This window comes from Maniola hyperantus, chromosome 18, assembly GCF_902806685.2.
Source record: "Maniola hyperantus chromosome 18, iAphHyp1.2, whole genome shotgun sequence".
NCBI lineage: Eukaryota > Metazoa > Arthropoda > Insecta > Lepidoptera > Nymphalidae > Maniola > Maniola hyperantus.
The window spans coordinates 802,094-819,386 of NC_048553.1; the positions used below are offsets into that span (position 1 = coordinate 802,094).

Below are 17,293 nucleotides of genomic sequence, written 5' to 3' on the forward strand. Positions count from 1 at the left end.
TAGCTAGTATATAGTAGATAATCTATGGTAGGTAGTGATTATATTCTCTTTGGGGGAGGGGGCAGGCGCTGACATCCAAGGCCGTAAAATAAATTTAAAAAAAAATCTGGGCAGGGGTTTCCCGGAATTTTAGTAGGTACCTACCTATTTGATATTTGTTTGACTTTTAATTTCCTGTTGCAGGTTTCTATCACCGACAGAAATAAAATGTTTCTTTGTTTCTATTGAATTATTATGGACTAGACTTGCGTTTTTGGCGGGAAACGCGAAGTGCGCTTTTTAATTGAAAATTGTTAAAAATATAGTTTTTGAGTGTAAATAGTACATTATTTTGTAAATAGTTTTCGTTAAACTGTGGTACAATGCCGTCAGATAGTGACGGCTGTGATTTGGAACCAGCAGCGGGCAAAAAGAGGAAGAAAATGCAAAAGGAGAAACCCTCTGAAAGTGATGGTGCAAAATACAAACCATTTATAAAACCAGGGTATCGCCGGGCGTACGGCGATACTAGTACCAATTCAGAATTCCCTGTATACGTAGAAAGCACAGAAGATATCAAACTAGGAAACAAAAACCCCCTAGTGGTATCCAAATATTTTAAACAAGTAAAAGGTGTAAGTGAAAGTAGGCGCATAAACGCTACTAAAATTATGCTTGTCTTCAAACAAGCGACAGCGGCTAATGACTTTTTGAAGCACGAGTGCCTTTCAGTTTATAAACTTCGAGCGTTCATCCCGGCGTCCTCTGTGGAAAGGGTAGGGGTGGTTAGGTTTATTCCAAAAGAATCTAGCAATCAGGAACTATTCAATAAACTCTCCTCGGAAAGTGAAGTAATAGGTGTAAAGAGATTTTTGAAAAAAGTGGGAGAGGAGCTAATTCCTCTCTCCACTATCAGTGTAATTTTCAGCGGTACTAGTCTACCGCAGTATATTTATTTGGACAACTGGAGATACAAAGTTTTCACTTATGTTCCTCCTTTGATGCAATGTTTTAAATGTATGAAATTTAACCATTATGGGAAAATTTGTAAAAATCAGCAAATATGCTCACGGTGCGCTGGTGAGCACCATTACAAGGACTGCACGACGGATACACTGAAGTGCAGCAATTGTGGGGGTGCGCATCTTGCAATATCAAAAACGTGTCCTGTAAAGGCAGCGAGAATGGAGAGGAACAAAAAAGAAACCTACTCAAAAGTAGTTCAAATAAGTAGTGCGAGTTTCCCTCCACTCCCAAAGCCTCAGAGCCCTCAGACATATGAAAAAAAACCAAACTACATACTCACAGCCTAAGCAAACTACACAGACAAAGACAGAAATTTCACACAATGATATTGTAAATAACTCTAAGCTTTTAGGAGCCATAGTAAACACTTTGGTTACAATAGGGAACTCTAATAATATTAAGACTACTAATCAAATCAAAGAAACATTTTTAGAACATTTAAGTAAAATATAATGGATTCTCACCTAACTATTGTGCAGCATAATATCCAAAGTATTAACAATAAGAAACCCTTGGTTAAAACATTTTTGGAACAACATAATATTGATATTTTGCTATTAAATGAGACCTGGCAAAAAAATACAAGTAATCCTATTAGATTTTCAGGATATAATTTTGTAGGAAAAAAATGCAAATAATGAACATGGTGGAGTAGGCATTTTATTAAAAAATACATTAAAATATAAAATATTGCCAACACAATTTATCAAGATGTCCAGTCCATAGCAATTTCTCTAGAAACTAATATAGGTTCCGTGTCGATTCTATGTGTTTATTGTCCACCTAAAAATAAAAATAACAATTATTGTAGAATTAATAAACTTAAAAATATTATTGCTAGCTTACCAAAACCTTGTATAGTCTCAGGAGATTTTAACGCGCATCATATTGCTTTTGGGTGCAATTGTACAAATTCAAGAGGCAAAACATTGTTTGAAATTTTTGATGAACATGACCTATGCCTGTTAAACACAGGTGTATCTACTACAGTACAAAGACCTAATGCAAATAGCTCTGCTATTGATGTGACAGGGGTGAGTCCCGTATTAGCACCTCTATGTGAATGGTCAGTAGGTGACGATCCTTTGGGTAGTTACCACTATCCAACTTTTACAAAATTAAGCCTAGTTCCATCTAAATATTCTGTCAATGACAAAGTAGAGAAATTTCTATTTCATAAAGCAGATTGGACCAAATATTATGCAAAATCAGAGGAGTACTTTAAAGGTATATCTTTTGATGAAATAGATCCTTCACAGTCGTATGATAAGTTCTGTGAAGTTTTAAATACTCTTAGAAAAGAATTCGTTCCTTATGTAAAAATTGAAGGTCCTAGACTTTTTAAAACTCCTGCTCCTTGGTGGGATGAAAACTGTGAAGTTGCTGTTAAAAATTCGAGAGAAGCTTTACAGTTATATAAAAGAAATGGGTTGATGGAAAATTACATTAATTATAAACAATTGGATGCACAAAAAAAATTAATAATTAAGGATGCTAAGAAAAATAGTTGGTACAAGTTATGTTCAACATTCAATAGATATACTCCTATTACTCGAGTATGGAATTATATGAAAATGTTTAAACGTATTAAAAACCCACCACAGCATAAAAATGATGTATGGATTCCCGATTTTATTTCAAAATTTAAACATGATAACAATAACACAACGTTAAATACCTCTGTTTTCGAATTTAATAATGATTCTGACAAGCATATGTTACTTTTAAAGCCTTTCACTTTTGCAGAATTTAATATAGCACTTAAATCAAGAAAAAACTCTACACCCGGCTTAGATAACATTCCATATATAATGATTAAAAAATTGCATAAATTAGGTCAATTAGCTTTACTTGATATATTTAATAGGCTATGGGATAATCAATGTGTTCCAGAGAGTTGGAAGATCCAATGTATAGTACCGATTTTAAAACCTGATAAATCTTCATCTGATTGTAATTCATACAGACCAATATCACTAACATCATGCATAGGAAAATTATTTGAACAAATGCTGAAACTGAGATTAGATTATTTTACAGAAAAAAATAAATTATTACCAACATTCCAATACGGTTTCCGAAAAGGAAGAAGTGCTAATGAGAGTTTGACATCATTTGTATCGGATTTAAGAAGCTGTAAGTTATCAAAAGATGCTGCAGTATGTGTATTTTTGGATATAGAAGGTGCTTATGACAATGTTGATTTAAAACAGATTATTACTTCTCTTCATGAAATTGGCATTCCTGGAAAAATGTTAAAATGGCTATCAAATTTTTTAAATAACAGAAAGTTTTATGTTAAGTATAATAATATACTTCATGGACCTAACTCAACAAGTAAAGGCCTTATGCAAGGTGCATCATTATCTCCAATTTTATACAATTTATATACCTCTCAAATTGAGAAATATGTAACAACAAAGGATGTAAAAATTTTACAATTTGCAGATGACTTGTTATTATATAGTGTAAATAAAAATGTAGAAATAGCTGTAAATAATGTTAATTCAGCATTGACTCAGGTGCAAAATTATTACCAAAACACTTTAAAATTAAGTATTAATACCTCTAAAAGTTCATGCATGGTATTTGGTGGACCAGTAGATGTAAACATTAAATATAATAACTTAGATGTTCCAATTGTAAGAAATAAGAAGTTCTTAGGAGTAATTTTTGATACAAAACTACACACACACACATTACTCACATTAACTACATTTGTAAAAATGCATTAAAAAGCATTAATCTTATTAGATGTTTAGCTGGTACATTTTGGGGTTCAGATCCCAAAGTTTTGACTTTGTTGTACAATAGTATGGTTAGAAGTCATTTTGATTATAGTTGTCTTGCGTATATGCAAACTAATCCATCGTTGTTGAAAAAATTGGATGTCATTCAAAATATAGGTTTGAGAATAATAAGTGGAGCAATGCGGTCTACACCTATTAATTCAATGGAAGTAGAAACATGTATCCCTCCTTTGCCGGTGAGACGTGTTTATTTGGCTGAAAAGTTTTGTTTGAAGCAACTATTCGCTAACTCTAACTTGGTAAACAAATTATTACTTCCACAGGATTTATTAAAAGTTACTGAAGCATCAATTGAAACTCTACAACCTACAGCGGAAGCACTTCTTTCCGGTAAAGGACCTACTATGTCAATGATTATGACTTATATGCATAGTATTGCTAGTAAGATAAATGTGAATGACGTTTGGCCTATGTATGATTGCCACTATGATGTAATAAACCTCGAAAATAGAATACACATCACTGATATTAAATCCAATTTAGACTTCCTATTGTTCATTGAAGAAAATTGTAAAAATCATTATAGGATATATTCGGATGGTTCTAAAAATGAGAACTTTGTAAGTTCTGCTTTTTATGATTCACAGTTAAAAAAATGTAGATCATATAAATTAAACTCTGACTGCAGTGTGTTTACTGCTGAATGCGTTGCCCTGTTCAAGGCATTGGAATATATCAAAGAAGAATTAATGTTTAAAATGAATAACTATGTTTTAATAACAGACTCGAAAAGTGTTCTTTTAGCTATAAATAATTTTAATTTTAGTAATTATAAATTAGTTTATATTATTTTCCAAATTAAAAATGTACTACTTAATTTAAAACAAAGGGGAATTAATATAGAATTTGTTTGGGTACCCTCCCACAGAGGCATAACAGGAAATGAAGTGGTTGATTCTGCTACAAGAAGAAGTAATTTTTATGAAGACTGTTCAAGTAGCATCAAAGTGCCATTTACGGATTTATGCAATACAATTAAAATAAGACAAAAGAAATTGTGGAGTGAAGTGTGGGATGTGACTAATAAAAATAAAGGAAAATGGTATGCGGAAATTCAAAAGGAAATACCAATACAACCATGGTATTTCAAAACAAAGTGTGAATCTAGAAAATTTACATCATTAATGAATAGACTGAGATTTGGTCACTGTCTGGTGCCAACACACCTGAATAAAATAAAAATACTAAACAGTAAAAAATGTAACTATTGTGAATATGAGGAGGCTGATGTTAATCATATGATACTCAAATGTCCAGCTTTTGGCATACAAAGACTTATATTAGCCAGTGATCTAAACACTATAAATATGGAACAAAAACAAAAAATTGATTTTCCCCGCCATGTAAAGGACTTGTTGTGTAAAACGTCATATTTTAAGTCTATTTTTAATTATATAAGTAATACTATAAATAAAGTGTAAAAACGTTAGACTAATTAGTTATAAGCAATTTTGTATTTTTAGAATAATATTTAGTTATAAGCAATTTTGTATTTTAGAATTTGTAAATTTTTGAAAGGCCTTAAAGGAGTGTTATCCAGGGCCGTAAAATAAATTAAAAAAAAAAAAAAAAAAAAAAAATTATGGACTAACGTACGCTGGTCGGTGATTTAAAATAATTTTTATAAGGCAGAGAATCACGGAAAATCAGCTTAAAAAACAATGACATGAAACTTGCAAGTGTTTTGATCCGTTTGTTATGAATTATTATGATGGTTATTTACAGTAGAACTAAAATAAATAAGTAATAAAACGTAGTGATAACATAGGTACTGAAATAAGCAGGTATGTAAGTGCACTTTTATCATACTAACTTTTCACAGCCCACTGCTTAACCGATTTTGATGCAAGGACAGTAGTAGTTAGTACAGGGATAGCGTACATCCCGGCGATGGATAATAAATCATCCTTAATAATGTACTTACCTACTTATATTTAATCTATTTGTATTGGTTTCTGAGAAAACTGTAAGGAAGTAAAGTAGGTACTTAGTGCAAGTTTAAACTAAATATTTTATACCTATTTCAGATTTATCCAAGTGTGATGGATTCCAAAAATCCACACCCACCGGAAATCAAAGAATGGAGTGACATCAGATGTCTCAAGATAGCTTCACAAGACCAATTCCCGGCAGCTGTCAAAGACCTGAAGGTGCAGAGGAACATCATCAGCCGTTACCTTAATTTCTATTTGGGTGGAAAGATTCAAAAAGGGTTAAATGCTAGGGACCTTACACTAGCTGTGGTAGCCATTATGCCGATCTCCTCGAGCTCCGAAGAATTTATATGGCCTGAATCAGAATATGGTGAGAACGGTAACTTATTTTTTTTAACACCACATGACAAATTAAAGTATGATCTAAGTAAAGTGTTTGAGAAGAGGGCCGTTGAAAAGGATCCAGAAGATGACAACTCGAACGGTGAAGAGGTTGATAATCAAGCAGATACAGATGTAGATGCTTATATGAACAAAGAGGATATTACCAACAATAATTCTGATACTGATCATGACTCAGAAAATGAAGAGGAAACTAGCTCTAATAAGGAAACTACACATGAAACCCATGACCAGAGAAATGGCACATCAACTAGCAGACCGTCTAGTTCTAAACCTGTACCGAGTATAACAGCTCTACAGTGGTACAGGCCGAAACGTCCTCCAATCAACGTCACACCCTCAGAGGAAACTACTTATGGTCCAGTCGAAAATGCTAACTTCTGTACTGCATGTAACAGACTCCTTGAGGCATGGGACCACAATGTGACAGCCAGAATTTCTTTAAAATATTTCTTTGCGATGGCAGCTTTATTTGTAATGAGAGCCAAAGCGAAAACCTTTCATAACCTAACAAAGTATTTCTCTAAAAGAATTTTTAACAACTACTTTCTCAGAGAACTAAATCACTACACTCCTCCTCATAGAGGATTTTTGAAGAAAAGTTGGAAAGCCTTCCGGGAGACTGATACCAGGAATCAGGTAATGTTTGCGAAATTGGTGATAACTTCACTGATGCATCCTACAAGATTAAGTAACTTTGAAAAACAGAATATAATAAAATATGCTGTACTATCCCACATAGCTTATTTTGGAATGGGCATCATAAATATGTTGCAACAACTCGCTATTTTTACTGATTCTGAATTCAAAATTTTATTTAAATCATTATATTCAGAGGAGACGGCCGCTTCTTGGAACAGAGTTAATGATTTCTTTAAAAAATATTTGAATAAGGAAGCTAAGCAATATACGATCCATTGGGCGGGTGTGATAGAGAGTGAGTCGGTAAAACAGTTGTCCTGCAGCAATAATTACGAGCTGGCCGTGGTGATTGCAGTATTTGTTGAGAAATTGACGAATAACTCAGGAGTATGGCAGTCAGCCTGGGTTGGCAAAGGAAGTCGCCTCGACAAGTGTAAACAGCTTGGATGCAAGTTGTACAATGATTATCAAGAACTAAGTAAAGAACAAACTCTTTTCAGTGATACTGAAATGTTACAAAAGATATTAGGAGGTATAATTAGTTCATTTTAATTTAATCTTTTCAGAATCTGTCATGTATTTTTCACCTAACAAAGTGTTTTATGCATAGAAATTAGACTTCCTAATTAATCTTCATGCTAAAATAGGGAAATGGAACTTTTATGGTGCAACTTTCACCGTCCGATCTGCCCGTCTGTCTGTCTGTCACATTCGATTATTTTAGTAACTATCGAAAGTTAAATTTACAAACGATATTAGGACGTAAAATAAGATTATTTTAATTAAATCTTTTCAGTATAAGTCCCGCAAATTGCTATTGCACTGGAACCATGTCTCATTAACATCGAAATGACGTCATTTTGACGTCAGTCGAAATAAATATATATACCATTAGCTCGAAACTGCAGTCTAGTGCTGACGTCACTAAATTAGCAGCCACGCGCATTAGCAATTTGCGGGACTACATGTCATGTATTTTTCACCTAACAAAGTGTTTTATTCATAGAAATGAGACTTTCTAACTAATCTTCAGGGTTCCGTACTAAAATGGTAAAATGGAACTTTTATGGTGCAACTTTCACTGTCCGATCTGTCCGTCTGTCTGTTACATTCGATTATTTCAGTAACTATCGACATCTAAAGCTATCGACATGACAACATCATAATTAAGAAAGGTCTTTAGTCTTTACTTGATTCTAGGTTTTCTTGACAGAAGACATGACGGACAGACGGACATACAGACAAGACAACAAAGGGTCCCCTTTGAGGTACGGAACCCTAAAAACATCGTAAATGTGTAGGTATATACGGTGTTTTGTATAGTGTTTAGAGACCTGGCCTAATGGTTCCAAAGAAATAATTAATTTTTGACATATTATGGACTAAGAGCCAGCGCGTGCCAAACCTTCGTTATTTTATAAAAACTGAAAGTTTGTCTGCGTATTGTCCCCAACACTGTGAGGAACGTCTGTTTGAATCATGGTGGCTTTGGGAGATAACAGGTAATACAGGTGTAAAAAAGTCTTACGTCAAAGTATAAAATGTAATAAGTTGGGTTGTTGCTGATGAAGATGCTGATGATTACGAGGTTGAATTCTCTGTGTGACACGGAACCAAGAATAGAATAGAAAAGAATAAATTTTATTGCATTAACTGTGTAGGTACATTAGGTGTTATACTTGTTATAAAGTTCTAACAGTTTGCCACTTTGTGGCGTGCAATACTAGTTACAATATTTTTTAAATATTACAATTTTTAACTATTTTGTTTACTAAACTAAAAAACACTAGGTATCTACTTACAAGCTGCTTTATAAAACGATTCATACGCATTACAGTACGCGCCCGAAAGTAATGTACATCGGCTCTTTCACTCATACCAGACCCATATGACGTTTTGTCGGTCTCAATGACAGTGACAGTGCTCTACAAATTTGCTATCTTCTTCTAAAGGTCGATGTTCGTCGGTGCTCTGTAAATTATTATGTTTATACGATCTTTACTCATGTGTTCATACTTTATCGTTCAAGGTTCACGTAAATAAAATCCTTCCCAGGCACCGGCGTGCGCCGCCGCGCCGCGTTTCCCTCCAGTGTAGGTACTCAACACATACCTATAGGTAACTATATTGTATCGCGCTAGTATCGGCTTCTATCGCATTGCGGACGGTTGTTTTCGTGTCAAAAAGATTTGTTATGGCCGCCGGTTTTGTAGGATCAACCAAGAGTTTCCCGTTTTCCTTCGACATGGATGTTGAGGAGGAGGAGCCGGAAAGGGACACTCCACATCTCAACAAGAGAATAGGTTAGTATTGTATTTGCTTTCTTGTGTTTGAGTTGGGTAGTTAATGGTTATCATCATAACATTGTAGTTAGGTAGGTACCTAACTATTTATGTTAGATAGCCATAAGTAAGTTATACTTAGTAGTTAGTTAGTTAGTTTGTGTCCTAATTCTTTGACTAGGCTGTTTTAAAAAAAAAATACAGGATGCAGTCTAGTAAACATATCGGAATAAATTACATCTAGGACTAGTTTCAAGTTAGGTACTCGGTAGCTGAAGTATAATTTTTAAAATCTTTCTATTTTCTTTCATTTTTTCGTGCTGTTTCCTCACAAATTAAAGTATAGGTAAGTAACTAAACCAAACGAAAAAATTGTTGTTAGAGTACGCGGCAGGTCGAGATGGCAATCGGGGTGTGAGGCGGGAGGATGCCCCGCACATCCGCACGTCAGCCGCGCTATGCCGCTCCGTGTTAGCGCGAGGGGTGTGCGGGGCGATTGCCGACCTGTCGCGTACTATATGGACCTAGGTATCTTACCAAGTATCTTGATTTAACTGTCCTAGGTATCCCAATCAGTGCCGATAATTTTCGGTCTTTTACCTTTGAAACGTAGGTAGGTATTAGACCTATTGGAATATTCCTGAAGTAAGCCGTAGTAGGGCTCACTTTCCTCCCCAGTCCCCCTCATGTTTTTTTTAAATTAAAATCATCGGAAATCCTCCGATTTGTGTCAGTTCTTTTTTGGGTATTACATTTTGTTAGTCTCTTACATTATTTATTTACAGTATCAGTCCCCTCATGTTATCTTCTTTTATATATAAAATTCAAAGTCCTGACTGACTGACTGACGGACTTATATAATATCAACGCACAGCCTAAACTGTTGGTCCTAGAGACATGAAATTTAGAGGGTAGGTATGTTATTTGTAAAGAGTAGTTGAAAGGATTTTTCGAAATTCCACCCCTAAGTGAGTTAAATGAGGGATGGAAGTTTGTATGAAAGTCCGTCATTTTTCAAGTTATTTGCATGAAAATTAGTATTTGGGGTTTCTTTCACATATGAAGAAAAACGTGTTTCAGGATTTTTGGAAATTCAACCTCCACCTCGATTATCTAAATTCCACCTGAGTGAAGCCGGAGCGGGTCAGCTAGTTTTGTATAAGCCGACTATCTATGAAAGGTTACGTCCGCGAACTGAAAGGGGGGTCAGAAATAGCGTTTCCTCTCAATCGGGTAATAGAGATCGATATCCCGGCCTGTGAGAACAGCTGACCATAAATAATACATACGAAACTATACAAAAAAAATACCTAGATTATAGCTAGGTATACGAAACAAAACTGATTTTTAAAACTGACGACCTTAAGAAGGTAGCGGGAAGGCAGAGGATCGTGTGTGGTGGCGCGCTCTTGGGAAGGCCTATGTCCAGCAGTAGACGCAAACAGGCTGATTGATTGATTGATTGATTGATTGATACGAAACAAACAGGATAGATGATGAATGCAGGACAAATCAATCAATCAATCATCATCAATACTTATAATAAAACTGTAACAGGTCAAATTCTGTACATTGAAGATATTTTGAAAATTTTTTTTCGAGGGCACTATAATCGATACTGAACCCAAAACTGTAATTTTTTTCATTTTTGTCTGTCTGTCTGTCTATCTGTCTGTCTGTCTGTCTGTCTGTCTGTATCAAGGCCGCGCATCACGCTGAAACTACTGAATGGATTCCAATGAAACTTGGTACGATTTGAGGTCATACTATGAGGAAGAATATAGGATACTTTTTATCCCGAAATTCAGCATGGTTCCCGTAGGAGAGGTGACGGACGTTAAAATGTATACTGAGTTGTAATTCATTAACGCGTAGTCCGATTTCATTCATTCTTTTTTGTTAGAAAGGGGATATTTTAAAGATTGTAGGTACCAAGCAACGACAACAATCCCGAAAAATCAAAGAGTTCCCACGGGATTTTAAAAAACGTAAATCCACGCGGACGAAGTCGCAGGAATCAGCTAGTAAAACATAAATCTTGTTTCTTCTATATTATAAAAAAATACCTAGTGAAGGTACCTACCTAGATCCTACTTACTAACGTTATCATTTCTATTAATATCTGATAAGCTGATAAAATATTATAATTTACACCTGTCTGATAAAAATTGTTTTAATAGTTACTTACTTAGATAACTTTTTGTACCGCTGAGAAATGCGTTTACTTAAAAATTATTAGCCATGGGGTGGGATGATCCTGTAGGGTTTCTCTTTTTCTCTGGAGATTCGGAACTCTAAAACGTTGCCTATTATAGGTACCTACAAAGACGCTATAATCGAGCGTAAACAAACTCAAATTCTCACGGCATGATTCCACCGTGCCGTCGTGACATGACAAAATAGCCAATAGGACGTAGAACTTTCATTGTTCTGAACACAAGTCTGAAACAGTGTTTATATTTACGACGACCGCTGCCCGCGCGCAGTTCGCCTCTAAACACTACTGAAACAACGTCTTATAATCTTCAGAACAAGAAACAATCATTGTGTTATCTGTGAAAGTGCTGAAAAATCACCTACATATACAGTTTATGACCGTGATTTGTGAGTTTTCAATGCAAGTTCTCGCGATTAAATTCTTATTGAAATGCCGTCTCCTATCGGAGGATGGCAAATGGCAATCATTAGAGCTATCTGCACCTTGGATACTGCTGCTCGGAAAAGAGATCGGGTACTCTTCCCGTACCATTGGCGTAAATTCTTTAGCCACGATGTTCTTCTACGGCCTGGTGGTCTTCTGCCGGCTATTTTCGCCTGAATAATGACCTGAAGGAGGTCGTATTTGTTATTTCTCATAATGTGGCCGTTTAATTTGGTAGCGTGTATGTACTAATGTAACCTGCACAGTTGTTAGCGGTTCATCATAATTATTTGTTGACTGAAATAATTCCCGCTATGTCATACATTCAGTTGCAGTGAGCTACGGTAGATAGGTACTCGTATTACGTCATCTCACGTCGTTATCAGATGTTGCGCGGAGTTACTAATTACGCCTATAAACTATAAATCCTGTAATAGTTGTGTATATTGCGTGCCGATGACAGAAATAGTTGAAAGTTATGTTTATAGTTTTAAATACATATCAAAAATTGCGTAACCGGCAGGAATCGAACCTGCATCTTCTGGGTTCGCGCCCGATGCCTTGACCAACTCGGCCTTGAAGTGTAGGTAAAACACTAAAAGATTATAAAAAATATGTTTATAGTGCTACACATCATCATCATCATCATCATCATCATCGTCATCGGCAAACTTCGCACACCTTTGAGAGCATTACGGAGAACTCTTAGACATGCAGGTTTTCCTCACGATGTTTTTAATTGCATAAAACGCACATACCTGCTTAACTCCGAAAAGTTAAGAGTTGTCCTGCCTGGTGCAGTGGTAAGCGCTGTGGTCTTGTTAGTGGGAGGTCCCAGGTTCGATTCCCGGCACGGGTTTGAAATTTTATAATTTCTAAATAGGTATGCAATATTCGCATACAGATAGCTATTATTGGGTACATAGACATCGCGAAGACAGGATTTTTGAAAATTCAACTCTTTAGGGGTTAAAATAGGGGTTTCTTTGAACAGTACACGCGGACGAAGTCGTGGGCATAAGCTCTCTATTACCTACTAGATGATACCTGCGACTTCGTCCGCGTGGATTCATCGAATCCATCGAAGCAAAAGCCAAGACCGCCGCAAAAAAACTCGGCATCCTTAACAAGGTCAAGTACTTCACGTCGCGCCAACTGATTACTTTGTATCAAGCACAAGTAAGGTCCTGCATGGAGTACTGCAGTCACCTTTATGATGGCTCCGCTAAGTACCAACTAGCGGCTCTGGACGCCGTTGATCGTCGAGCTAGGAGACTCATCACTCATTGGAGAAGACTCTCCGTTACTGGCGAAACCTCAAAGTCTTGATCACCGCCGCAAGGTTACCGGCTTATCAGTGTTTTATAGGATATATTTCGGAGAGTGTGCTCAGGAACTTTTCGATCTTGTCCCCCCTTCACCATTTTACCACCGAACCGCAAGACGTCGGGCGAGTTTCCATCCTTATGTCGTCGACATCCCATCTACACGCACGAAACGTTTTGCGTCATCATTCCTCATACGCATGGCTAAGGTTTGGAATACTCTTCCACGATATGTGTTTCCTACCAATTACAACCCGGGTATCTTTAAAACAAGAGTGAATAGGCATCTTCTAGGTAAACGCGTCACATCTTAGGCCGCATCATCACTTTCCATCAGGTGTGATTGCGGTCAAGCGTTTGCCTATAATGAATAAAAAAAAAAAAAGGATTTAGGTTTTTAAAAATCATGTGGGATCTCCTCATTTTTCCGGTATGAAAAGTAGCCTATGTCTAATACTACCATAGACATACATATTATAGTTAGCATACCCCAGAGGGCCTAACATGCGCCCCGCGAAAAAAATTTGTCTACGCATTATCTCGTGTTTCTTCATACAAATAAGACGAGTAAATGCGTAGACAAAATTTTATCGTGGTGCGCATGTTAGCCTAACAGGATGCTAACTATCTCTGTACCAAATTTCGTCAAAATCGGTTGAACGGTTGAGCCATGAAAAACTAGCAGACAGACAGACACACTTTGGCATTTATAATATTAGTATGGATAGGTCTTTGACTCTTGAGCTGCGTAGTGCAGGCGTGCGTATGTGTTGGCAGCCACTATCGCTGAAAATACTTCCACATGTACATAGGTGATTTATGTCAGCGCATACCTACTTACGTCTTACCTTGTGCCTGTTCACATCTGAAGAAACAGTAAAACAACATCGAAGTAGGTAAATAATTTTGCACTGCTGGGTTTTGATGGGTGGGTTGTCGTTGTCGTCAACCGATAGAGTCCACTGTTGGTTAGGTAAGTTACGGGCTGACCGCCTGAATCAAAGCGACCGACTCCCTGACGTCCGTGACCGTCCGTTCTGCTGAGCGTTTTATGCCACCCACCTCGTAGAGGTCTTCAAACGCTGCGGTTTCCAGTGCGAGGGAAGCACAGCGTTCTAGCGCCTTGGGAAGACAACCATGTTCTATCGGTTCTTAGAAGTTAGAGAGCTATGTGCCCTGCGCATTACCACTTCAACTTCGCCACACATTGGCCTTATGTCATTCACTCTGGTTCTTCTACGGATCCCCTAATTTCTGATTTGATGCCTCTGTAGAGAAACTCCGAGCATATTTATTACTATTGATCTCTATTCTATGTGGCTGTTAAAAATAGACATGTTCAAAATGTAATTTTTTCAAAGACTAGCTGATGCCACCGACTTCGTACGCTTGGTTTTAGGTTTTTAAAAATCCCGTGGGAACTCTTTGACTTACCAGGATAAAAAGTAGCCTATGTCACTCTCCATTTCTTTGACTATACCCATGCGAAAAATCACGTCGATCCGTTGCTCCGTTGCGACGTGATTGAAAGACAAACCAACAAACTCACTTTCGCATTTATAATAGGGGTAGTGATGACCCTAAAATATAGAGAAGAAATAAGAAATTTTACTTAAGTTTAAAATACCATTAGATATTTATCATAATCTCTCTGTCAGAGACAAATTAATAGTTTTCCGATGCTTCATAATCAACCCGGGTGGCAGTTGGCAACGTTTCGGCTTCGAGTGCTAGACATCAACAGATCGAGATTAATCATGAATAACTACGATCTATAGCGTTTCATCCGGTATAAGCCATTGAACACAACGGCATACTTACTAAAAAAAAGCGGCTAAGTGCGAGTCAGGCTCGCGCACCGAGGGTTCCGTACTACAGTCGTATTTTTTCGACATTTTGCACGATAGCTTAAAAAGTACGATGCATAAAAATAAATAAAAATCTGTTTTTCATATGGATACCCAACTTGATATAGTTATCTTACTTCGAAAATTTAAAATATTAATTATTAGTTCATGACCACAATTTAATTTTTTTTGTGTGATGTAACCACAAATTCACGGTTTTCAGATTTTTCCCCTTATGTCTGCTATAAGACCTACCTACCTGCCAAATTTCAAACCTGCACACTGCACAGCCCCGCGCCAGCTCGGTGCGGAACAGCACGGGTGACGTGCGGGTGTGCGGGGTCTCCCCCCCGCTTCATACCCCGAATGCCATCTCGACATATCGCGTACTATAGATACCTTCGTATTAATTATAATATGGGTATTGATTACTTAATAATTATTATTTTGTACAATATAAAGTCCTACCTATTGTAGTAACCGAAATTCGCTTGGTATCTTTCGAAGTTAATTTTGTAATAACTGATGAAAGCTATCATAAAGCTGGAAAGTAAAACATTATCTAAAGACTAAATTTCATCCAAATCGTTGCAGCTATTTCCAAGCAACAATGCTATTTGAGTTACAATCATTCTAATTATCGCATCACTAAATTAAGTGTCCATTGAAACATTACTTATCAAGTTGAATAATATAAATGTCTCGTAATAATGCGCTAGCCCAATATTAAATTAATAATATTCAAGTTTAAAAAAAAAAGAAAAAAAGCAGACTTAAAATTATAGATACCTAGTTAAAAATATTTATATTTAGTGCATAGTGCATAGTGAATTTCATTTCTATACACAAACAAAATTCTATATCTGAGCGGCCACGTGGCGCGCTGCTACAAAAGATGTGGATGAAATAAACAGAAGTGTTGCTCTTAATTCGCGTGACCTTCCTCTAAATATAGCTCTCTGCAATCCCGACTCCCGAGCGCGCAGCATCTGTAGCATAAGCATAAATCTTACACAAAACTCTGCGCGTTTAAATTAAAAAAAAATTACGACTTTGATGTTGACGGTCTGTGAACGGACGTCCTCTAAATTAATTATAGTACGCAAATAAAATGCAAGGATGCATTCTTCTAAATATATAAAAGGAAAAGCTGACTGGCTGACTAAACAGATAAACCGTCGTCAAAAGTACCTCAGACACCGGGCATGACTGATCCATCAACGCAAAGCTTAAGCTACCTACTGGACGGATTAGGATGAAAAGAGATTGCCCATTTTCTTAGGAGCTTTGGGCCCCCCCTAATATAATTGTTATGTCACCATGGTTCTAATTTTATTTTGTAAACAAATAATTAACTCTTTATATTCTGCAAACGATTTCTATTTATTCACCCTGGTTATAAAGATATCTTATTTTTTATATTGCTGATATTGAGGTTATATTTAATTAATACTTCTTCAAAATAAATGCATGTTTACGATTTTAACTGTAATTGTGGATATTTTCAATAATAGAGTGAAAAAAAATCGTAAAAAACATAATCGTAAAAAAATAACACATTAAAAAAAAAAATTAATTTAAGTTTTGACACGACGCCACAAAAGAGGGGCCCGTTCACGGGCGATCTCCTTTGGCATGCAGATAGTTATTATGACGTAGACATCCGATAGGCAATCACAGCCGTGCGCGGCTTTATTTATTAGCGGAAATAAACTGAGAGGCGCAAGGCGTTGGGGCCGGATACGAAACTTTCATCTGATTACATTACAGCTCCAGCCGTATCGCGATAGAGTCAGTCTGTAGGAAGTTCTTCGATAAGCGTGAAACGAACGAAAATTGCAGAAATAAGTAGGTACATAACACGCTTCGAACTTCAATTAATATTTATTTTTATTTTATTTATTTATTGACACTTTTTTGCACACAAACACAACACAAAGTAAACATTGAAAAAACACAATACAGGATCTTATTCTAATAGATGTAGCATGCAAAGGCGGCCTTATCGCTAAAGCCGCCTTATATAGTCCGCGCCAATTAAATAGTCGTTCTTGAAGTTAACAGCAGGACGCGTCGCAATATCATTTTTTGGGCGTCAGTGGGCCGCGCGCGACACACCAGCGCCGCGCCGCGTCACACTCCGCGTTCGCCATCTGTATTAGTGTGAGTGCTACATTCGTACATAGCGTGGAATAATAGGTCACTTGCACCGTAGGTCAGACGCGACTATTAAACTGCCGGGAATTACACCTCAAAATCTCGGAAAACTTCTTAAATATTAACTTTATTGGATTGAAAAATGAAGAGGGGCTAGGAGTAAGGAGCCCCAAGCTTTGCGTTGCCTAGGGCGCCTATTTCTAATAGGCCTAATCCGACCCTTACTAGGTGATAGGCCAGTAGATGCA

General features: G+C 36.6%; 2 protein-coding genes across 9 annotated transcripts in view; both read left to right on the forward strand.

Moving 5' to 3' along the window:
- The first annotated feature begins 54 nt into the window (after positions 1-54).
- LOC117990793 (uncharacterized) lies at positions 55-7,784 on the forward strand. Of its 3 annotated transcripts, none has more exons than XM_069504617.1 (2): positions 55-209; positions 5,843-7,784. In XM_069504617.1, exon 2 carries the CDS (start codon positions 5,858-5,860, stop codon positions 7,343-7,345), a length of 1,488 nt encoding a protein of 495 aa, XP_069360718.1. In that variant the 5' UTR covers positions 55-209; positions 5,843-5,857; the 3' UTR covers positions 7,346-7,784. The 3 variants fall into 3 exon arrangements, with proteins under 3 accessions (XP_069360718.1, XP_069360719.1, XP_034834175.1); XM_069504618.1 differs by lacking the exon at positions 55-209 and adding an exon at positions 5,409-5,603; XM_034978284.2 differs by lacking the exon at positions 55-209 and adding an exon at positions 5,409-5,599.
- Positions 7,785-8,925: 1,141 nt separating this feature from the next.
- The window catches only part of LOC117990620 (AMP deaminase 2-like), a 49,602-nt gene continuing 41,234 nt past the window's right edge, over positions 8,926-17,293 (forward strand). For 2 of the 6 annotated variants that reach the window (XR_011237802.1, XM_034978076.2), the window contains exon 1: positions 8,926-9,096. Coding sequence is in view for 3 of the 6 variants with exons in the window: in XM_034978076.2 (XP_034833967.1) it covers positions 8,988-9,096 (109 nt within the window). In the remaining 3 variants the exon portion in view is untranslated. Of the gene's footprint in view, positions 9,097-11,559; positions 11,684-17,293 lie in introns of those variants that run through there. The other 4 variants (XM_034978079.2, XM_034978080.2, XM_069504597.1 and 1 more) reach the window with 3 other exon arrangements.